We start from the raw sequence: 23,613 nt of genomic DNA, 5'->3' as shown, positions 1-23,613 counted from the left end.
CCATAATCGGCTGGTAGGGCCCATCCGTTAAATGAGGAGGGGTTTGGACAAGTTGCCCTTGGGGGGGCTTCTTCCAAGAATCGGAACTTCGGGGCTCCTCTGAGGTGGCAACAGGGGGTGCCCCGGGCTGGCAGGAATGCACCCTGAGGGTGCCCCCACCCGTTTTCAGCACCCTCCTCCGTCAGCCCTCAGCGCAGCCCGATCCCTCTTCCTACTCTTTTCTCCCGCTTCATTCACAAGCCTACCTAGCCCCGCCCATGATCTGTTTGCCCTCCCTACAGAAATACAGAATAGTGTATTTACATTTTCTTTTCCCCGCCCCGGGAGAAGACGGTGGTGGGGTTGGGGCTGCGTCAATCTCCTCCTCCTCCTCTGCCGGCGAGCGGAGCGGGAGAAGGAGGGAGGCGAGGCAGGCGGGGGGAAGAGAAAGCCATCCGGGGCTGGTCCTGCAGCCTCGCCGAGCCGCAGAGAAGCCAGCGGGCGCGGGAGAGGGCCCCAAGCTGGACGGCAGCGCAGCCCAAGCCGGCGGCCCGGAGGCGGCCACCAGCCCTGCGGAGCGCGCTCTGCTCCCCGACGGCGGAGGGGACGGAGGCGGCGGCATGGATTCAGGCCCGGAGGAGTACGAGCTGAACGGGGATGTAGGGCCCGGATCCCCAGCCTCTTCTGGGGGCAGGGTAAGTAGGTGGCCCCTGGGCCGCGCAGGGACTGGGAGAGGGGCCAAAGCAGCGGGCTCCGGGGAGACCGGCCAGGGCAAATGGGAGGGGGTGGCACACAGGGCTCCCCAGCAGTCTGGCCGGGGGAAACGGGAAAGGACAAAACAGGTCTACCAGGGGTCTGGCCAGAGGAAAAGCGAGGGGCAGCGCAGAGGGCTCCCTGGGGGTCCCAGCCAGCAGAGATAGGAGGGGTAGCGGGCTCCCCGGGGGTCTGGCCAGTGCTACTGGGAAAGAACAACGAAGAAGGCTCCTTGGGGTCTGGCCAGGGGAAATGGGAGGAAACAGTTTAGGAGGCTCTATGGGGGTCTGTCCAAGGGCTTGGTGGCCCCGTAGTTCCCCGAGATTTGACAAGTGCGCAGGTGGTTCCTAGAGCTAGGGATATAGATTGGGGGTGGGGGGGGGCGGTACAGGTGGTTCTTAAAGCCAGGTCAGGCGATGACTGGGGTGGGGGGAGAAGGGGGACAGCGGAACTGATTTCTGAAGCCAGGGCAGAAGACTGGGGGAAAGGGCAACTGATTTCTGTATTCAGGGTTTGGGAGATTGGGAGTGCTGGGGGTTCGGGGGGGGGTGGCACAGGTGGTTCCTGAAACCAGAGCAGGCGATTAGGGGGCAGCGCTGCTGATTTCTGGAGCCATGGCAGGAGATTGGGGAAGGGGGTAGTGCAGCCGCTTTCCGGAGCCAGGGCAGGGGATTGAGAAAGGGGGCGGCGCAGCTGGTTTCTGGATCCAAGGCAGGCGATTTGGGGGCGGGGCGGCACTGGTGGTTCCTGGAGCTAGAGCAGGAGATTGGGGGGCATCACAGCTGATTTCTGGAGCCCGGGCAGGAGATTGGGGGAAGGGGCAACATAGCTGGTTTTAGATCCAGAGCAGGAGATGGGGGGGGGGGGCGCAGTACAACTGTTCTGGAGCCAAGGCAGGAGATTGGGGGAGGGGACAATGAAGATGGTTTCTGGATTCAGGGCAAGAGATTGGGGGCAGAGCAGCGGGCTCCAAGGTCTAGAGTCTGTGGTAGGCAGGCCAGCACCCGTTAGCTAAGACTCGCCTGAGTTAGACTCATCTTCTCTAAGGCCACATCCGGTTGCTGTGCAACACTGTAATAGTTGGGTGGTGGTGGTGATTATGGTGGTAAGGAGAGGGCCTTTGCCACAGACTGGCTAAAGAACTCTCACCAACATATGTCCTTTCACAAGCATTTCTTGAGTTACTTCTTTATTCCTGCCCATTGTGGTCAAGGTTAGTACCTTTTCTTCCACCTCCAACCCCATCCTCCCCCATGTGCAGTTCTTGAATTTGTTCTCTCCATACCTTCTCCCTTACCCACTAGCACTGGCTTAGGCCACCTGTGCCAAAAGTTTTGCAGCAAAGAGACTTGATAGAGTTGGACCAAGAAAGAAAAGCAGAAAACCCTCCCCCCCCCCACCTTGTTTAAAGAAAATAGCACTGGATTTGGAAATCAGCATCTGTGTTTGATTACTTGTCCTGCTACTGATTACACCTGTGGCCTTGGATAAGTCTCTTCATCTATGGGAGCCTGGGTTTCCTCAAGTATAAGCTAAGGGGTTGGGATCACTAAAGTCCCTGTTAGCTTTGATATTCCATGATTGGATCCTTGGCTTGTGATCCCTTTCAAGGGAAGTCTTCAGTCTCTCCTAGGTATTTCCCGCAAGTTTTCCAAACATAATTAAGGTGAATCTATTTCATTTAAAAATAACCCTGCCAAAAATAAAAGTCTAAAAAAAAAATAAAAAATCTTTCCTTCAAACAACAACAACAAAATAAATTTTAAAAATATAATTCAGTGAAAAAAAAATAACCCTGCCAAGGGTATTCTTTTTTCCCCCTCCTCCCCCCAATGAGGACAGAGGAGGAAGAAAAAAAAATGAACAACTTTAAAAAGTAAAATTTATTTCAAAAATGATTTTTAAAAGAACCATGCTGCAGAGTTGTTTTCAAAGAAAGTTGAAGCAGGAAATCAAAGAAGGTCAGGTGCCAGGCCTTTATAGAGTCTGGAAATAACTCCCTGAAAAGACATTGCCCTTAACCATTGGTGACTTTTACTATTACTTTTTTTTATTTTTGGTTCAGTATACTTTGAAGCTTTTGACATTGTCCCTGACCTCTTTTCCCCTTGAAACTCTCTTCTTTTCCCTTCCTGCCTAACCAAGAGCAGAAGTAGCCGGAAATACAGCCTACTTTTGTAGCCAACATATCAGTGCAGGCTGGAGATTTGCTTGGTTAAATGTGAGATTAGAAAGGTCATTTGTTGGGCTTTTGCTGAAAATGTATGAGGGGATACTGAGCAAATTTAAATTGTTCTGACATTACATGGCTCCCGCTAGGTGCCAACAATAACAAGACCTGGGAAGATCCCGGCTGCAGACAGTTTACATTCTTTAACCTGGATTAATTTGTTTTAGGGGAGGCAGAATAGAAAGAGTATTGAACCTGGAGTCATCAGAGACCTGGGTTCAAATGCTGCACTTACCACTTACCCTAGCTGTGTTTCAGCCTCAGTTTCCTCAACCATAAAGTGGAGATAATAAGCCCTGGAGTACTTACCTCTCCAGATTGTTTTGAAGATCAGATGAAGTGATTCAGGTAAAATGCCATAGACACTGCGCCTCCCTTTATACCTTGCCCTGCCTCAGACTGTCTTTTCTTTACATCACCCTCTTTTCACTTGCTTTGTCCTCCTCTGGTTATGCTTTTCTTAATGGCTCATTTGTATATATCTGGTGCTTGAAGTTCTTTCCTCACAACCTGCCAGGGTAGGTATTGCAGCTAGTAATAGCTTCTGATCCTGAGTGAATGAAGAGGGAGACATTGAGAGGGATTCTGGAGCCCAGAGGGTACTGGAGGAGCAGGTGGGGAGAGGGTAGGCTGGAGGAAGAGAAAACAGGATGAAGAAGACTAAGCAGCAAAGAGGCATGATGGCAGGGAGAAAGGAGTGGGCTCAAAGACCTGAGTTCAAGTTCCCATTTCATCTCTGGGCCTCATCCTTAAATGAGACAAGTAGATGAAATGTTCTCTAAGGTCTCCTCTATCCCAGTGTTGTATAATTTCAAGTAATAACATTGCCATATGGTAGCTGTGTGAGCTTATTAAAGTAATTGACCCTCAGGTTTTTTTCCTCTGTAAAATTAGGATCAATTGATTTGTGTTACAAAGAAAGGTAAAAAGTCTTCCCTGCCCTCAAGGAGTAAGCTCAGAGGGGAAGGCATCAGCATCTGGGGAGACCTGGAAAGGCCTCCTGCAGAAGGTATTAACTAGCATTTAAGTTTCTACTTTGTACCAAACTGGGCAGCTAGGTGGTGGCATGGTGGATAGGCTGGAGTCGGGAAGACTCATCTCCCTGAGTTCAAATCCATCCTCAGACACTTACTAGCTGTGTGACCCTGGGCAAGTCACTTAACCCCGTTTGCCTTTGTTTCCTCATCTGTCAAATGAGCTGGAGAAGGAAATGGCAAGCCATTCCATAATCTTTTCCAAGAAAACCCCAAATGGGGTCATGAAGAGGTGGAGATGGCTGAAATGATCGAACAACAAGAATACCAAATACTGGGGAGACAAAGAAAGGCAACTCCCCCCAGATCAAACCAAACCCCAAAGCGGAGTTAAAAATTTAATGAGACAGAAGTGTTATGGGCCTGGGGTACCTCAGAGGTTTTCTGGGGGAACTCAAGGAACATTTTCCTTGAGAGACTAAACCAAAGGACAGACACACCTAAAGAGATAAGCAGCACCTCATCTCAACTGAGTTAACTCCCAGACCACCACCCTTCATTTCCAGTCTCCCTGTCCCCTAATCCCTTTAGGCATGGCTACTGCCTGAATGACTCTAAGGGGACAGATAACTCCAGAAGTCTGGACCACATCCCCTCCTTCCAGCTTCCCCCACCTCCAAAGGGAACTTTCCGCAGTCAAATAAATGATCACCTCATTGGTCCCTCCATTATCTTGGTCTTCTAGAAAAGTATTTGCCTTTCTCCTGCTCAGGGAGATAGATATCTCAGAGAACCACATCTCTGTGCCACGCTATCTCCTCATGAGAAAAGTTCAGGGACTTTTCTCTTGGTTTCCTTTCTCTAGCACCTAAATAAAAGATGATTTGATCCTAATTGGGTTTGGGTGTGAGAGGGTACAATTCTTTAAAGAGGAATACCCAAGGAACTCCACACTGACCATTTCCTCCATAACAGAAGGATTTTAGGTGAATCTCTAAAGAAGCCAGGAAAACTAGAAGTCAAACATGAAAGGGAAGAAAATTCCAGGGATGGGGCACAGACAGCACAAAGATAGAGACACTAGAGAAGTAGTTGTATGAAAGGAGCATTAAGTAGGCCAGTGTTGCTGGATCTTACAATGCATGGAGAGGAGTAAAGGGTAAGAAAATTGGAAAAGGGGGCAGCTAGGTGGTGTAGTGGATAAAGCACTGGCCCTGGATTCAAGAGGACCTTAGTTCAAATCTGGCCTCAGACACTTAACACTTACTAGCTGTGTGACCCTGGGCAAGTCACTTAACCCCAATTGCCTCACCAAAAAAAAAAAGAAAAAGAAAAAGAAAATTGGAAAAGGTAGAAAGGACCTGGTTAAGTTTGCCTGTTGTACCATTTTTGTGGGGCCCAAATGAGATGATGGCCTGTTTGGAAAGGCTTTGAATGAAGGGGGTGGGAAGAGGAAATGCCAGGGATCCCTATACGTTAGGAAGGACTCATATTTACATTGCTTCAGGACTGCTTAGGTAGATTATTCAGTAACATCTTTCCTTTGAGGAAAGTGTTCCCCTTTGTCTTCCGGGGGGAAGGAATCTTTGTGTCTTTTTGTGTGCCTTCTAATAACTGGTTGTAATGTCTTTCCTGTGGGAAGTCAATAGTTGGTACTTAAAGTAACAGAATTTCAGAGCTAGTTCCTAGTTCTACCACATTGGTTTGTGTTGTTGTTTTTTTTTCCTCTGGGGGGAAGTAAAGCCCATAAGTGGGAGTGTCTGATCCAAGGTCACTCTGCTAGAGCAAAGTGAAGTTGGGACAGGAATTCAGGCCTTTTAACTGCTACCAGCCCCCACCCAGAAATCTTTGTAGTGCAAAATATAAAGGGAATGGAAGAATCACCTTAGGCCCGAGCAAATTGCACACTAGTCCTTCCCTCTCTTATTCCTTCTTCACCCTCTCTCACTGCTCAGCCAGGAGCATGTAGATGTCCAAGGCTGCAGCCTTTGGCTGAAGCTCAGGTAATGTTTATGCTTCCTAGGCTAGCCCCTTGAGAGGTTCAGAGCTACAGAACACTGTATGTGCTGGGTTCTCGAGTTTACTTGGCTGCAGGGGCAGCTTGTGTCCCCATGGGATCCTAGTTCTATAGGGCCTTTGGTTCTCTCTTCTATCTCATCTGAGACTGTGTGGCTCTAGGGTTAGAAATGAATTCAATTGGAGGGTCCACCTAAACCTGGTGATAAGGCAATTATAGTAACACAGAACAGTCTTTCAAAGACTGCCTGGATGACTCATTCTCGTGGAGGTAAACACCTTTCACAGGTCTCTGAACAAGCCTTTACTAAGTATGCCAAGCACTAAGCTAGGCATAGGAGATACCAAAGCTGAAATGAGAAAAAGAGAAGTGTCTACCTGCAAGGGGCTTCCTTGGTTCACAAATAAGTAAATACAAAATAATTTACAATCACAGAATTCCATGGAGCTGGAAGGGGATTCACTCATCATTATAGACTCAGCATCTAGATCCACGGGAGACCTTAAAGAATAACAAATTCCCATCCAAGGATTTTTATCCTATTGGGGGGGGGGGGTCTATAAATTTCAGGGTGTCCATGAACTTGAAAGGGAACAAGGTTTCCATCTTTATTTTCACTGACTTGGGTTTCCTTTGTAATACTATATATTTTAGTTTCTGCATTTAAAAACATTATTTTGAGCGTTCACCAATCTGTCAAAGGGAATCCATGATGGAATCAGGCTTTGCCCTGCCACTCCAGCTCAAGCTTAACTTTGATTTTTGTGGAAGATTTGATTAAAGTTCTTTGAGGCTTGTTTTCAAATGACTATAAACTGCTACATTTTCAAAAAAGTTTCCTGTGACTCTAAACTGTTTCCAGACCATAAGCCCAGAGTCCTAAATGAAAGACGCGTCCCTTGCCAAGTTTCTGAAAGTGTATCCAAAGTAACCATTTTGAAAAAGTAAAAAAGCTTAATCATTTTTGATCAGTAAGTGCTTTGGCAGCTGGGAAGGGATGGGTGAGGAATTAGAATCTGCCCAGGAGTGTCACTTAGCTATGTATTACCCCCTTTCTAAAAGCCTTCTCATTCTGCAGTCCACTTGAATTAGTGCTCTTGGGATATGTGATTTCACTGGGTTGCTGGAACAGCTGTGGCTGAGTAGCCATCCTAAAAATTAGGGATGAGGCCCCTTGAATTATCTTGGTCACCCAGTGGGACAGGGACAGATAACACTCAAAGTAAATATTTGTTTAAAAAAAAAACCGACACATCAAAACAGAGAGAGAGAGAGAGAGAGAGAACACAAATGAGATCCAAATCAACCAACCAAAGGAATAAGTACTTAAAAGTACCACTATCTGGCTTGTGTACAAACACGTTTCTTAGAGCACCCTCTGAATCATTGTAGGCTTGGAACAGTTGGACGTTGTAGAAGACAGTTTAGCATTTTGTCTTTGCCCAGGCTTGTTCTAGATATGCTTAGGTGGGAATGCAAAATAGTAAGAAGATTCAGGAAGGTGAGACACCAGTATAGGAAATGATCAGAGCAAAGGCCTTCAACCAGAAAGGCACATCAGGATGCTGATGGGGCTCACAGGTTGCACCCCCCTCCCCCCATTTAGATTGTTAACTTCCACATTTGAGAGCAGAGTCTTTGTCATATTTCTCAGTTGCATATAGAGTTCCCAGTCCAGTGCACTGTGCACTTGTTCAATATTTAGGATAATAGATTGTTAAGGGCTAAAATTCTAGCTAAACTGTCTAAAATATCTAATGAGTGGTCACCAATAAATTATAAGCTTTAGCAAGAGTTAGACTTTTAGGCATTTATTAAGGAGAATAAGAATTTGGTAAAGAGAGAAAAAGGCCTAGATTCCTATCTATTAAAGGGAGAGTGCATTTCTAGCTCCGCTCTCCACCAGAGTCCAAAGGCAAGAGCGTGAGACCGAGCGCCAGTCTCTTCCTTCCTCCTCCCACTCGCCCGAGTCACTTCCTGACGCCAAAGAAAAGACTCCTGGTCTTGCCCTCAAAAACCTTCCCTTCATGGGTGGAACTCTTCTACAGTAGGTCTCCAGCAGGTGGCGTCATTCCAATCGTTACAAGATTTAGAGCCAAAAAGGACCTTTGAGAGTCCAAACCCCCCATTTAAAAAAATATATATTTTTTGAAACTTTAAGGTAATGTTTTGTTCTGCAAAGTCAAGAAAAAAAAAGATTTTAAAAAACCCAATAAGCATATTGGGATTTTCTGTTCTCTACAACTTTCAGTCAATTGTGTGATTTTCAAGATGTGATATACTGTGGAAAATTGATCATGAATGCCTGTCCCCTTCTTTTTTGCTTTCATTAAACTAATTTTTTTCAATTAACATGATTGTATTTTCTCTCCATCCTATTTAGCCCTTCACTTTTTTGGGGGGGAGGGCAGGGGGGAGAAATAAAACCCTTGTGACAAATATACAGTCAAGCAAAACAAATTTCTACATTGTCCATGTCCAAAAACATATGTCATTCTGTACCTCGAGTTCATCACCTTATTGTCAGGAGGTGGGTAGCATGTTTCATCATTGGTCCACTGGAATTATGGTTCACCATTGCATTGATCAGAGTTCTTAAGCCTTTCAATGTTATTTGTCTTTATAATGTTGTTGTTGTCATATAAACTGTTCTCCTGGTTCATCTCACTTCCCTCTGACTCAGTTCATTTGGTTGTTCCAAGGTTTCTCAGAAACCGTCCCTTTCATCATTTGACATGGTATAATAGTATTTTACTTTAATGTATCATAATTTGTTCAGCCATTCCCCGGTTGATAGGTACCTCCCCCCATTCATTCTTTGCTACAAGAAAAAGAACTGCCATAAATGTTTTTGTCCATTTGGATCCTTTTCTTCTTTCTCCAATCTTTTTTTAGGGTATAGGCCTTGTAGAGATATCACTAGTTTTCAGGGTATGCACAGGTTAGTGAATTTTGGGGCATAGTTCCAAATTGTTTCCCAGAATTCACAACTCTATCAACAATGCATTAATATGCCTCTTTTCTCCCATCCCCTCCAACATTTATCATTTTCCTCTTATTGTCATTTTTTTCCAATAGGATACAACCCCTTTACTTTACAGATGAGAAAACCAAACCCATAGTAGTAAGGCGACTGACCTTAGGTCAAAGGTATAACAGGTATAGAGGAAGAACAGGTATTTAAACCCAGCTCTTCTGACCCCCAAATCTAGTAGTACCCTTCTCCAAGTACCCTTGTGCCTCCATGGTCAGAACTATTTCTTAGGAAGGTGATTTTAGCAGTCATGTGGAGGATAGATTGGAGAGGGCAGAACCTGCATGCAATTAGGAAGTTATTATTGCAATAGTCTAGGAGAGATGAGGTGATGAGGGCATAAACTGAGGTGATAACAGCAGCCTCCAATGTCAGGGCCTTCCTTTGGTTCTCTTGAGAGTTTGTGGATACAAATTGAGCATGTAAGCAAGGGGTATGCTGGTAAATGTTTAATAACTGGCTCTCCAAAAAAAGTGTGTATGTATGACACTTTTAGGTTTAATCTGCATCACTAACATTTTTCTCCATCACTTTCTTAAGTCTAGACAGTGAACAAAACAATAAATCAAATGTGTCCTGATTTCTGGGGTATAAATGCTCACACTGAAAATTAACAATTGGCTCTGCTAGGTGAGCTGGGTAAGTTATCCATTAGTTTCCCTTTGCTCTCATCACAGGAGTACTCTGCCTTCTTTCCCACCTTTCTGATGTCATCCTTTCTGCTGTGTCTTATGGACAATTCTTGGTTATAACCCATTCATATCCACCATGCACTCTCTACTGCCTTGTTTTGTTTTGTTTTGTTTTTTGCAGGGCAATGAGGGTTAAGTGACTTGCCCAGGGTCGAGTGTCAAGTGTCAAGCTAGTGTCAAGTGTCTGAGGCCAGATTTGAACTCAGGTACTCCTGAATCCAGGGCTGGTGCTTTATCCACTGTGCCATCTAGCTGCCCCTGCATGCTATTCTTTCTAATAAGACACACTGAAAGGAAAGTGAGGTCTCCCTGGGATAGAAGACAACAGTAACCAAAGGCATGGCATTGGAAATGAGCATCACACATTCCAGTATTGGTAAGAAGATTGGCTTGACCAAAGGGCTTTTGCATGGAGGGGAATCTGAGGAGGAGTTAAGATCAACAAGCAGAGTGGGGCCAGATGAAGCAAGGCCTTAAGAGCCAGGCAGATTAGATTTAGTTTTAGTGGGAAAATAGAGGGGCAATGTACTGTAGAGCATGGAGGACTTCACCACTGTGCCTCAGCTTCCTGTTCATTCTAGATCATCCCTCTGTCCCTGGGACCAGTGAAAGACACTGGCGAATTCCTCTCAAGGTCTCCATTTTGGAGAGGGGCTTAGGTTGGCCTTCCTTCATTCCCAACTCTGTTTTTTTTTGTTTGTTTTTTTAGTGAGGCAATTGGGGTTAAGTGACTTGGGGTTAAGTCACACAGCTAGTAAGTGTCAAATATCTGAGGCTGGATTTGAACTTAGGTACTCCTGACTCCAGGGCTGGTGCTCTATCCACTGCACCACCTAGCTGCCCCTTCCCAACTCTGTTTTTGACTCTCCAGACTTTGCCACTATGCCTCCACTTAGGTACCTTTCTTACCCTCCCCCCCATTCCTTCTGTTCCCTTTTACATACAGTGTTGGCTTCTACTAGAATGTAAGTTCCTTGAGGGCAGGAACTGTCTTTCTACTTGTACCTCCAGCGTTTAGCACGGTTTTAAGTCCTTAATAAATGCTTGTTCAGACCAACAAAGCCTTGGTCTTTTAGGACAGATCCAAACCTTACTCTGGTACATCCTAGTTTTCCTGACTGTAGGCAAGTCCTTTCATCATTTAGCATTCCTGGCAGCTCAACTTAGACTAGTTTACATGTGATTTGTCCATCTTTATCCATGGAATTTCTTCACTAGGAGTTCCCGTCCTGATGTAATCACTCACTAGGAGTTCCCATCTTGATGTAATCACAAGTCCAGAAGCTATTGTAACTTCTTAAAATTTCTTTTGGATTGGACTGGTGATTCTATTGTTGTCAACTACTTCCCGTCAGTAAACTCCCCTGTGAATATAGATTGGCACCAGTTCAACTATGTATAATTTTAGAGAGTAGCATTCGGGTCCTATGAGATTAACTTATTGATCCAGGCTCTCTCAGTCACAGTTTGAGACAGGGTTTAAACCCAGGTCTTCCTGTCTCTGGGCTAGCTCTTCATCCTCACTATACTATACTGCCTCTTGAGTTTTTCAGTAGAAGAGTAATGTTTCATAAGGCAGATTATTCTATTTGATCCTCATGACAGCCTTCTCAGGTAGCCAGGGCAGGTATAATTATCCACATTTAATCACTTGAGGATACTGTCAGTATGTTAGACATTGATTAAGCACCAACTGTATGCCAAACACTGCTAAATTCAGAATGTAGGTCTTCTGCCTTCTATTCCAATGCTTTCTCCTCAATCTCATGCTGCCTATAGTTTGAGGAAAGTGATATTTTAGGAAGATTAACATGGTAGTAATATGAAAAGTAGTTTAGATGGGAGAGACACTGGAAATAGAGGAGTTTCCATGTAGTGAAGGTAGTTCAAAAGGTTTATTTTTTCCCTACAGTTACAGTTCTTCCACCCGTCTCAAGAAAGAAGAAAATGAGGAAGGGAAACTGTGGGTGGAGGGTGGGAACATCCAGGGTTTCTTCAATGTTTGAAATACATGGATTTCTAGAAAGTGAAACTTAGTGGGCAGCTGGCAGCATGGAGGCCAGGGATGATGAATTCTGGGATTTTTTTCTCATTAAAATTCAGTTTAAGTAAAATAATATTTTTCCAGACTTAAATGTCAGGGTATTTTTTTCTCCCCATGTGCAACATAAGCAAAAACTAATGGAGGGGGGAAGCTAGGTGGCCCAGTGGATAAAGCACTGGCCCTGGATTCAGGAGGACCTGAGTTCAAATCTGGCCTCAGACACTTGACACTTAATAGCTGTGTGACCATGGGCAAGTCACTTAACCCCCATTGCCCTGCCCCCCCCCTCAAAAACCCCAAAAAACTAATGGAGCCCCACTGAACACAGGAGGAAACCATGAAGAAGAAAATGCCCCTGAACTGAGGCTTTCTCTGGCTCCCTCCAGAAGAAAGACCAAACCTAGCCCATGAGGCTGGCAGGAGGTAACTCTTTCCATAGGGTCATACCCCAGGTATGGGGCCAGGGGGAGACTAAAGAGACAAAAGACCAGAAGACAAAAAAGTTCCTACTTTATAAAGACTCAAACAGAGTGATAACTCCAAAAAAGGTAATTATTCAGGGCAGGTAATATAGAGGCAGTTTGAGCCAATAACAGCAGATTCTCAGCCTTTTTTGATACACCGATAAAGGTAATAATAATAATAATAAGTAGCACTTATAAAGTGCTTTGAGGTTGTAAAATGGTTTATGTGTATTGTCTCAATTGATACAATCCTGTGAAATAAATCAAACCAACAAACATTTATTTTATTTTTTAAATTAATTTTTTTTTTTTTGCAGGGCAGTGAGGGTTAAGTGACTTGCCCAGGGTCATACAGCTAGTAAGTGTCAAGTATCTGAGGCCAGATTTGAACTCAGGTCTTCCTGAATCCACTTTATCCACTGTGCCACCTAGCTGCCCCCCAACAAGCATTTATTGAGGTCTTACTATGTGTCAGGCATGGTCCTAAGTTCTGTGGATACAAAGAACTGCAAACAGTTACTACTGCAAACAAGTTAAGAAACTCCCATTTCTCTGGGGGATACAACACTCAAACAGCTACATACAAACAAAATATACACAGGACAAATGGGAGAGTATCTCAGAGGGCAGGAGTGGACATTAAGGATGACCAGGAAGGGCTTCTTGCAGAAGATGGGATTTTAGCTGAGACCTAAAGAAAGTTGGGAACCAGGGGAAGGAGATAAGAGAATTCCAGGCATGGGGGACAAGTGAAAATACATGGAGTTGGGGGCAGCTAGTTGGTGCAGTGGATAAAGCACCAGTCCTGGAGTTAGGAGGACCTGAGTTCAAATGTGGTTTCAGATACCTGACACTTACTAGCTGTGTGATCCTGGGCAAGTCACTTAACCCTCATTGCCCTGCAAAAAAAAAAAAAATACATGGAGGGTCTTGTTTGAGGCCTGTATCTCTGAACCATTGACTATGTGGAAGAGAATTAGGTGCTATTATTATCCTCATTTTACAAGATTGTGGGAAACTGACACCCAGTGCCACATTCCTAATAACGGTCTGAGTTGGGATTCAGACTCGGGTCTTCCTGACACTCTATTTGTTGGGTCACCCTTTGAAAGGGGCTGATGGGAAGAACTCCAAGGGCCTTAGAGTCACAGAAGCACACCATCTGAAAACAGCCATTCTTCAGGTCTAGCATTTGGTTTGGTTTGAAAAGCAGTGTGGTTTTGTTTCTTGGAGAAGAATTCTTGTCACTAGTGGCTTTCCCCCAAAATACTCTCGGCAAAAGATGGAGGCCTCGTATACTTAAGCACAGAACCTCCTCCCTGGCATGTAGAAACCAGCATTCATGCAGTTGTGGCTCTGAGACAGAGGTGGGTGTCCTACAGATGCCATTCCTGGGAAGGTTCATTGGGAAATGTTTTCAAAAGACTCTATGAACAGCTACAATAATATTTGCTTACTGAGGTGAAAACCTGGACAGTTTTGCAGTAGAGTAGGCTGCAGTTGACAGTAGGAACAGATTCCTCAAGGATGAACTGGTGTTTGGCCAAGAGACCTGAATTCTGGTCCCAGTCCTGTCACCAAAGGGCAGCTAGATGGCACAGTGGATAGAGTGCTGAGGCTGGAGTTGGTAAGACTTACTTCTGAGTTCAAAATTGCCCTTAGACACTGACTGGCTGTGTTACCCTGGGCAAGTCACTTTTTAACTTTTTTGCCTCAGTTTCCTCATCTGTAAAATGAGCTGGAGAAGGAAATGGCAAACCGCTCTAGTATCTTTGCCAGGAAAATTCCAAATGGGGTCATGAAAGAGTCAGATATAACTAAAAAACAACTGAATGACCTGTCACCGACTCATTTCTTTGGGGAGACAGAGTAGTACAGTGGGAAGAGCCCTACATTTAGACTCATACAGGTTGGTTTCTTTTTGTTTGTTTTGTTTTGTTTTGCTTTTTGGCAGGGCAATGAGGGTTAAGTGACTGGCCCAGAGTCACACAGCTAGAAAGTGTCAAGTATCTGAGACTGGATTTGAACTCAGGTCCTCCTGACTCCAGGATGAGTGCTTTATCCACTGTTCCACCTAGCTGCTCCCAACTGTGTTTGGAGAAGGCTAAGTTTGGGACCAATGTAATTAGGGAGAGGGAGAGTTGCCTGGAGGCCCATTAGTGACAGCAGTAGGGATCATAGACAGTGTCGAATCAACTGGGAGGTAGTTGCTGAGTAATGGTGTATGAGGGACAGAACGAAGGCTGTGAGGGGAGCAGAAAGAGCCAACTTCACATCCTCTTGGCTCTGTGTGTCTAGTGGTGTAACAGAAGGAGTGGCCAGCCTTGGGAAGGTGCCAAGAGAGGTGTAGCGTCGTTACGAGAAAGCTGGCTTTCATTGAGCATCAGAAGATGAAAGGAACAGGAGAGGGGGAGATAGATAACATTTGTAGCTGGAAGGAACCTTGGAAGTCAGCTAGTTCCAGCACCCTCATGTGACAGATGAGGAAACTGAGTCCTGGAGAGGTGAAACAATTCGCTCTAGGTAACAGAGCTGAGATTTAAACTCAAGTTGTCTAGCCTCTAAATCTAGCAGTCTTTTCCACTGAACCCCAATCTGTTAGGGGAAGCTAAGAGCAGACCCATTTTTTGAGTCATCCAAATGACTGTCTTCATATCTGTGAATCTGGATTGAAAGACTGGGCCCGGAGGGAGGGGGTGTTTCTCTTCTCTCTCTAGCTCTGATCATATCACTCTTCTGTTCAATCGAGATGAGGGGCTCCCTGTTGGATCAAAGACAAATAGGTTCCTTTGTTTGACATTTAAAGCCCTTCACAATCTCCCTTCAGCCTATCTTTTTATGCTTTCACCTTAACCTTCCTCCCCCTCCAAACCCCCCTCCCACTCCAATATCCCCCAGTACATTCCAGCCAAGTGGCTTATTTGCTGTTCCCAGGATGTCTTGGCGTGTCTTTACACAGGGCATCCCCAGTGTCTGAAATGCTCTTCCTTCTCCCATGAGCCTCTTGGAATCCCTACCCCCTCTTGGAGCATCAACTCAAGTATCATATCCTATGGGAGGCATTTTCTGAGTCCCCAGAATCCCCATCCCCAGCCACAGTTGTTAGCACTCATCCTCATTTGTCAACAGTTCACTTTGTATATAAGTATTGTTTCAACTCATGTAAAGTAACCTACATGAAGGCAATAACTGTTTCTTTTTTTACTCTGTCTCTGACACCCAGCACTGGTCCTGACCACAGTAGGTGCTTTTACATTGGGATTGAATTAATCAAAACAGAGGAAGATTCCGAAGTGGGGAGAATGGTGAAGACAAAGGAGGATACTGAGCAGAGAGTGAGTTAGGGCTGAATTTACTATGGGAGGGAGGGGAAGAGGGTAGTGGTAGTCCCTGAAGCCAGAGGTTGTCTGTCTTCACAGCTGGTGTTCAAAGCTGTTTCTGGCTCTCCTGGCACAGGGCCCCAGGCTACGCTGCTCACTTGGGTGGGGATGGCATCCTAGGAAGGCATGGAGGATGCAGGATGTCAGCAGTAATGGGCCAAGGTTAATTAAGGGAGCAAACTGGTCAGAGGGTGTTGGCATTTTTGGAAGAGGACAGGGAAGGAGTGGGCCCTTCTCCCCAAGCTGTGAGTATTGGGGGTGTTGTCCCAGTTCTGTACTAGTGCCAGTTTTGAGGAGGTTGGGCTAGATCAGGGGTTCTTGATCGAGGGTCCATGAACTTTTTTTTTTATTTTGCAAGCTATATTTTGATGTAATTGTTTTTCTTGGTAATCCTGGATTTTTAATTTTATGCATTTAAAAACATTGTTCTGGGAAGGCATCCATGGGCTTCACCAGACTGTCACCAAACTATTGAGTTCCTTGACTAGACGAACTAGCTACAATTTAAATATAGTGCTAAGCACTATACCACCATCGATAATAATAATGATAGCTGACATTTATATAGCACTCACTATGTGCCAGGTACTCTGCTAAGTACTTTTCAATTATTATTTCATACTATCTTCGTGACAATCCTGGGAGCTAGGTGCTATTCCTATCCCCATTTTACGGATGGGAAACTGAGGCAAATGGAAGGTAAATTACTTGCCCAGCGTTACGCAGCTGGTAAGTGACTGAGGCTGGATTTGATCTTAGGTCTACTTGATTCCATGCCCAGAGTACTATCCACTGTGCCACCTAGCTTCTTGATTTCTTTCTTTCTTTTTTTTTTTTAGCTTCCTGATTTCTAATGTCTCTTCTACTTTGACATTCTATGCTTCTACAAGAGGCCACAAAGTGTAAGTTGGGCTTGGTAATGTGCTAGAATCATGAGACTTTAGAGCAGGAAGAAATTTTTTTTCTCAGAGGATGGTTCCATAGTAGGAAGAGCACTGGATTGGGAACCAGGAGACCTGAATTGGAATCCTGTCTTACATTAGCTACATGATTTTGGCCCAGTAGTTTATTGCTTTCAGCCTCAGTTTCTCCATCTGTAAAATGGGTGTAATACTACTACTTACAGTAGCTTTCTCATAAGGTTGTTGTGAGGAAAACACTTTGTAAACCTTATAGAGCTCTGTGAATTGTGGATTGTCCTGTTGCTTGGCTAAGTACAAATTGGGTGGAAAAAGAAAGAAAACATAACTCCTTACTGGAGCTGAGTCTAGGGACAAATTTTTTTCTATTCCTGGCCTTACCCAATTTAAAATTCAGTCAACAACAAGCATTTATTAATGCCGTACTAAATGCCAGGCTTTATGCTAAATCCTAGAGATGCAAAGAAAAGTAAAAACATTTCCTGCCCTCGAGATGCTTACTTTCTAATGAATACACTTATACTTTCTGGGTGCAATAGAAGAGGCCACAAGGATTGAGCTTAGATCATTGCACTGAGCCAGTGACTCAAGTCTGCTCTGAGCCTTCTCTCCTCTGTGCTCATAATTGGTTGTCTGGGTAAGTGGGAGGGTGAGTTTGAGGCTAAGGGTAGCTGTACCTGGCCTATCTTGCTTGATTAACAGTCCTTCTTTGCATGTTCTCCAATTATGTTCAAAGAGGATTGGAACCTCCATTATAAAGTATATTTCCATCAAAGTTTCTTGGGAGGGAATGTTTCCTTCAGTTTGTTTAGAAAGTGGCCCAGGAAGGAAAGTTCTATCTGGTGTCAGAAGGGTTAGAACTAGTAACAAGTTTCCCTCAAAGGCTATGTAAAGGCAACTGAATCCAGAAAAGAATGAGAGGGGGTTTGAATAATCTCTTGTAGTTTGGGGGTGTAAAGTTGCTATCTGTAAGGTGGCTAAAATTCTAGCTAAACTGTCTAAAAATCTAATGAGTGGTTGCCATAAATTATAAGCTTTAGCAAGAATTTAGACTTTTAAGTAATTATTATTATTATTATTATTATTTTAGTGAGGCAATTGGGGTTAAGTGACTTGCCCAGGGTCACACAGCTAGTAAGTGTTAAGTGTCTGAGGCCGGATTTGAACTCAGGTACTCCTGACTCCAGGGCCAGTGCTCTATCCACTGCGCCACCTAGCTGCCCCAACTTTTAAGTAATTATTAAGGAGCATAAGAATTTGGTGAGGAGAGAGAAAGAGGACAACATGCCTTCATCTATCTATCTAAGGGAGCCAGCATCTCTGCTCCACTCCACATAAGGTCCTGGTAAAAGAGAGAGCTCCTCGCTCCATCCTCCTTCCAGAAACCTTTAGAGTATGGATTGGATTAGATGGAAAGAAGGAAGGAAGGAAATAAGTATTTATTAAGTGCCTACTATATGTTAGATGGGGCAGTTAGGTGGTGAAGAGCATAGGGTACCAGGCCTGGAGTCAGGAAGACTCATCTTCCTGATTTCAAATCTTGCCTCAGATGCTTACTAGCTGTGTGACCCTGGGCAACTCACTTAACCTTGTTTACTCTGATTCTTCATTTGTTTAAAAAAAAAAAGAGAGCTGGAGAAGGAAATGGCAAATCATTCCAATATCTTTGCCAACAAAACCCCAAATGGGGTCACAGTGTTGGGCATGACTGGAATACCTAAATAACAACAATCACCATCACCACCACCACAACAGATGTGTGAGATACTCTGTTAAGTGTTTTACAAATATTATCTCATTTAATCCTGAGAACAACCCTGAGCAGTAGGTTCTGTTCTTTCCTCATTTACTGTTGAAGAAACTGAGTCAAACAGAATTATCCAAGGTCACATAGTTTGCGTCTGAAAGGCAAATATGAATTCAAGTCTTCCTGACTCCAGGCCCAGGGTCTATACACTGAGCCACCTAGCTGCTTCAAAGATAGACACTGAAGTCCCTTCCAACTCGGGAAATTTTGTGTTTCTTTCCACATGTTATGTCATCTTTCTTTCCCAGCTGGGGTGAGTGTTTAATTCACTGGATCTCTTTGTACCAGGCTGGGCAAATTTTCTAAACACATGAAACAACTGTGGGCCTGTTTGGTTAGAATTACAGTTGCATGTAATTGCTAAGTGTCCCTGCCCATTAAGCTTTAGAAAAGTTGAAGCTGGTATTCTGTTGTGGGAGTTAGCTGTGTGCCCAAGAAGGCTGAAATGAGAAGGAGCATTTCCAAAGATAATAATGTCTTCCCTGGCTTTCCTGGCACCAGCTTCTCTTTACCAGCCCATTTTTCATGCTGCTGATGGGCTGAGAGTCCTTACACGCTACCTTCCTCATGTCACTCCCTGGTTCCGTGCTCCTCAATGGCTCCCTATTTCCCACATTATTGAATCAAAATTCCTCTATTTTCTTTCTTCCTTCCTTCCTTCCTTTCTTTCTTTCTTTCTTTCTTTCTTTCTTTCTTTCTTTCTTTCTTTCTTTCTTTCTTCCTTTCTTCCTTTCTTTCTTTCTTTCTTTCTTTCTTTCTTTCTTTCTTTCTTTCTTTCTTTCTTTCTTTCTTTCTTTCTTTCTTTCTTTCTTTCTTTCTTTCTTTCTTTCTTTCTTTCTTTCTTTCTTTCTTTCTTCCTTTCTTTCCTTTCTTTCCTTTCTTTCCTTTCTTTCCTTTCTTTCTTTTCTTTCTTTCTCTCTTTCTTTCTCTCTTTCTCTCTTTCTCTCTCTTTCTCTCTCTTTCTCTCTCTTTCTCTCTTTCTTTCTCTCTTTCTTCCTTCCTTCCTTCTTCCTTGGTAATTGGGGTTAAGTGCCTTGCCCAGGGTCATACAGCTAGTAAGTGTCTGAAGCTGGATTTGACCTCAGGTCCTGCCATCTCCAGGGCTGGTTCTCTATCCACTGTGCCACCTGGCTGCATCTCTTTTCCTTTCCTTCCCCCCTCTCTTTCCTTCCTTCCTTCCTTCCTTCCTTCCTTCCTTCCTTCCTTCCTTCTTCCTTCCTTCCTTCCTTCCTTCCTTCCTTCCTTCCTTCCTTCCTTCCTTCCTTCCTTCCTTCCTTCCTTCCTTCCTTCCTTCCTTTCTTTCTTTCTTTTTCTTTCTCTCTTTCTCTCTCTCTTTCTCTCTTTCTCTCTCTTTCTCTCTTTCTCTCTTTCTTTCTCTCTCTCTCTCTCTCTCTTTCTTTCTTTCTCTTTCTTCCTTCCTTCCTTCTTCCTTGGTAATTGGGGTTAAGTGCCTTGCCTAGGGTCATACAGCTAGTAAGTGTCTGAAGCTGGATTTGACCTCAGGTCCTGTCATCTCCAGGGCTGGTTCTCTATCCACTGTGCCACCTGGCTGCATCTCTATTCCTTTCCTTCCCCCCTCTCTTTCTTTCTTTCCTTCCTTCCTTCCTTCCTTCCTTCCTTCCTTCCTTCCTTCCTTCCTTCCTTCCTTCCTTCCTTCCTTCCTTCCTTCCTTCCTTCCTTCCTTCCTTCCTTCCTTCCTTCCTTCCTTCCTTTCTTTCTTTCTTTCTTTCTTTCTTTCTTTCTTTCTTTCTTTCTTTCTTTCTTTCTTTCTTTCTTTCTTTCTTTCTTTCTTTCTTTCTTTCTTTCTTCTTTCCACTGTGCCACCTAGCTGCCCCTTTCTATTCGTCTTCAAGGCCTACCACTATCCATACCCCTACCCCATCCATCCAAACTTATTTCTCAATATTTCATAATATTATCCCCACACTTCAAGCTGGGATCATTTTTTTTTTTTCATGACTGGGCCCTGGTCCTCCAATAATACTCTGGGGTGAATAGCAGTCACAGTGTTTCCTATTCCAGGGCTCTCTGTGTTCTGAGGCTTACTTGGAAAGAGAGTGCCATGGAGTGGAAAGAACACTGGCTCTGATGTCCTAGATAGGGGCTTAAACCCTGCCTGCTCCAGCCCTTATTAGCTTTGTGACTGTGAGCACATCCTTCTCTTAGGCAGCAGGTGTCACAATTGATGGTGCTCTGGATCTGGAGTCAGGAAGACCTCAGTTCAAAGAGAACCTCAGACACTGGCTAGCTGTTTGACTCTAGGCACATCACTTAAATTTTGTATGCCTCAGTTTCCTCAAAGGATAAAAATAGCACCTACTTCACAGGATTGTTGAGAGGATCAAATGAGATAATAATTGTAAAGTCATTAGCATAATATCTGGCACATAGTGGGTGCTTAAATGCTTATTTCTTCCCTCCCTCCCTCCTTTCCTTCTCTTCTTTCTCTCTCTAAGCCTAAGTTTCCTCACCTGTAAAATGAAGATAATCATATATAGTCATATACCTTATAGATTTGTAAGAAAAGTACATCTCTTTATTAAAATATACATAATTATTTTTAATTTACTGTATCCTGTCAAATAGGTTTCTGGAAAGGAAGGTTTGTGGTTTAGAGTAATCTTTCTTGAACCTCTGAAATATTTTTTTTTTGAGGCAATTGGGGTTAAGTGACTTGCCCAGGGTCACACAGCTAGTTAAGTGTTAAGTGTCTGAGGTCGGATTTGAACTCAGGTCCTCCTGAATCCAGGGCCGGTGCTCTATCCACTGTGCCACCTAGCTGCTCCTGAAATATTTTTAAAGGTAACTTTTATGATCAATTTTATTATGAACTTAATGACCATCAATAAAATAAGTCAAATTAATAAGCAAAAATAAGGAGCAAAATGATACAATGAACTTTAAACTCCAAACTATTTAGCTTGTTAAAAGGAAAAAAAAATGTAAACTGAAAAAACCCCATGATCTTAGTTACCTCTCTGTTCCTCCCTAATCTTTTCATCTGTAAAATTATCCAATTTTGCTCCTGCAGTTTATTTAATTTTTTTATAACTAGCTAATAAAGTAATAGGATTTATAACTGAGTGGCACCTTAAGTATAATTTAATCCATCTTCTTAATTTTATGGAAAAGAGAACTAAATCTCTGAGAGACAGCACAATTTACTCAGTAGTGAGCAGAGTCAGCATCTGAACCCAGTTCCTCTGACTATATGCATATTGTTGTGTGAGTCCAACTTTCTGCTTCTGCCATCAGTTGTTATAGGTCTTTCATATTTCTTTGTATTTTTCATAATTGCCCTTTTTTTGGTGGGTTAATGAGGGTTACGTGACTTGCCCGGGGTCACACAGCTAGTAAGTGTCAAGTGTCTGAGGCTAGATTTGAACTCAGATCCTCCTGAATCCAGGGCTAGTGCTTTATCCACTGTGCCACCTAGCTGCCCCCATAATTGCCTTTTTATGGCACAATAATACTTCATTACCCTGTTATAAAACTCCTATTTATGTAGCAATTTAATGCTACCACAATTGATTCAGCTATTTCTCATTCATTGGTCATATATAGCCATTCTCTCACTCCCAATTCCTGGTCTTCTCATTCTCCTTAAATTACCTTTTATTTCCTGATTTGTTTGCATGGAGTATCCGTCCCAGTAGAAAGCTAGCTTCTTTAGAGCTGAGGCTGCTTTACTGTCTTTGTATCCCTAGAAACTAGCACAGGGCCTCAGTGCCTACAAATGCTCATTGAATTGAGTTTTCAATTGCTCACTATTGCAAATAAAATCCCTATGGATATTTTGTATGTTTGCTGTTTTTGTAGTTTCCCACAGTGGGAGGGTAATAGCATTTAGATGATTGTCCTAGCTGTGGGATCACTGAGTCAAAGGGTATGAATAATTTTCTAGTTCTTTATTATTTAGCATCACATTCTTTTCTAAAGAGTAGGGTGGCTAGGTGTCCCAATGGATAGAGAACTGGGCTTGGAATCAGGAAGACTCATCTTCATGAGTTCTAATCTGGCCTCAGATAATTACTAGCTATTTGACCTTGGGCAAGTCGCTTAACCGTTTTGTCACAAAAATGCATAGAGAAGCAAAACTGTTGCAAAGATTATTAACATTTTGTGTTTTTCCTTTAAAAATTGCCTGGACAGAGGGGCAGCTAGATGGCATAGTGGATAAAGCACTGGCCCTGGATGTAGGAGGACCTGAGTTCAAATCTAGCCTCAGGTACTTCACACTTACTAGCTGAGTGACCCTGGGCAAGTCACTTAACCCTCATTATCCTGCCAAAAAAAAAATTGCCTGGCCATATCCTTTGGGTCCCTGAAATCTCATAATTTAGCCTATTTCTCTTGGCTACATTCTGGATCTCTTAGGGGCTTACATTTCCCCCCCATCACCCTATATTATGTATTATAGTCACAGGTAGTGCCTTCCTTCTCCCCTGACCTGTGGTGGGTAGCCTGGCACAGGACAGTGCCTGCCCAATTGACAGAAGTGGTTTCATTCAACTGGAGCATTTTAGAGGTGAAGGAACTTTAGAGATCACCCAGTCCAATCCCTTTGGTAAAGGCCTGGCTTTGGCTTCTTTTAGAGGCCCTCACCTAGCATACTGCTGCTCTCAGAACCACCACAACAACTCATGTGCATTGAGCTTTTTCTAGGTATGAAGCATTATGCCAGGCACTGGAGGTACACTAACAGAAATGGGCCTCTTGGCCTTCAAAAAGCTTACATTCTACTATGAGGGGAGGAGAGATAGATATAACATGCATGTAAATAATGAAATAGGAGGTGATTTCTGGAGAGATGATGAATGAATGAAATATTTATTAAGCACCTACTATGGCCAAGCCATGTGCTAGGTCCTGAGGATATAAGTAGTGGGCAGTCCCTGGTCTCAGGGAGCTCCCATTCTAATGGCTGAGCCAACATACCTGGAAGGTTTCAACCTCAAGTCAGATGGAAAGGTCTGGTGGTCCTTAGGGTACAGTGGTAAGGCAGATGGCCATGCTTCTTTTTTTTTTTTTTGGTGGGGCAATTGGGGTTAAGTGACTTGCCCAAGGTCACACAGCTAGTAAATGTCAAGTGTCTGAGACTGGATTTGAACTCAGGTCTGGTGCTCTATCCACTGCGTCACCTAGCTGCCCCTCATGCTTCTTTTATGCCATTTCTACTGATAAAATCATTTCCGTTTCTGATGTTGAACCATTGGACAAGGTCAAGGATTGGTGGTGGAAGAACCTTCTTCAGTAGCTCTGGCCATAGAAGCTACAGGAGCAGTTGCCAGGCTGCATCTCCATAGCAGGTGGCTTCCC

At 43.8% G+C, this 23,613-nt stretch overlaps 1 protein-coding gene across 1 annotated transcript in view; it reads left to right on the top strand.

Annotated features, from left to right (window-relative positions):
* The first annotated feature begins 242 nt into the window (after window positions 1-242).
* NINJ1 (ninjurin 1) overlaps window positions 243-23,613 on the top strand; it is a 57,838-nt gene continuing 34,467 nt past the window's right edge. The window contains exon 1 of the mRNA XM_043977094.1: window positions 243-674. Coding sequence (XP_043833029.1) covers window positions 258-674 — 417 coding nt within the window. The 5' untranslated portion in view covers window positions 243-257. The remainder of the gene's footprint in view (window positions 675-23,613) is intronic.

The sequence above is a fragment of the Dromiciops gliroides genome, chromosome 1 (assembly GCF_019393635.1).
Source record: "Dromiciops gliroides isolate mDroGli1 chromosome 1, mDroGli1.pri, whole genome shotgun sequence".
Classification (NCBI taxonomy): Eukaryota; Metazoa; Chordata; class Mammalia; order Microbiotheria; family Microbiotheriidae; genus Dromiciops; species Dromiciops gliroides.
This window is presented reverse-complemented; position numbering and strand designations above follow the sequence as displayed.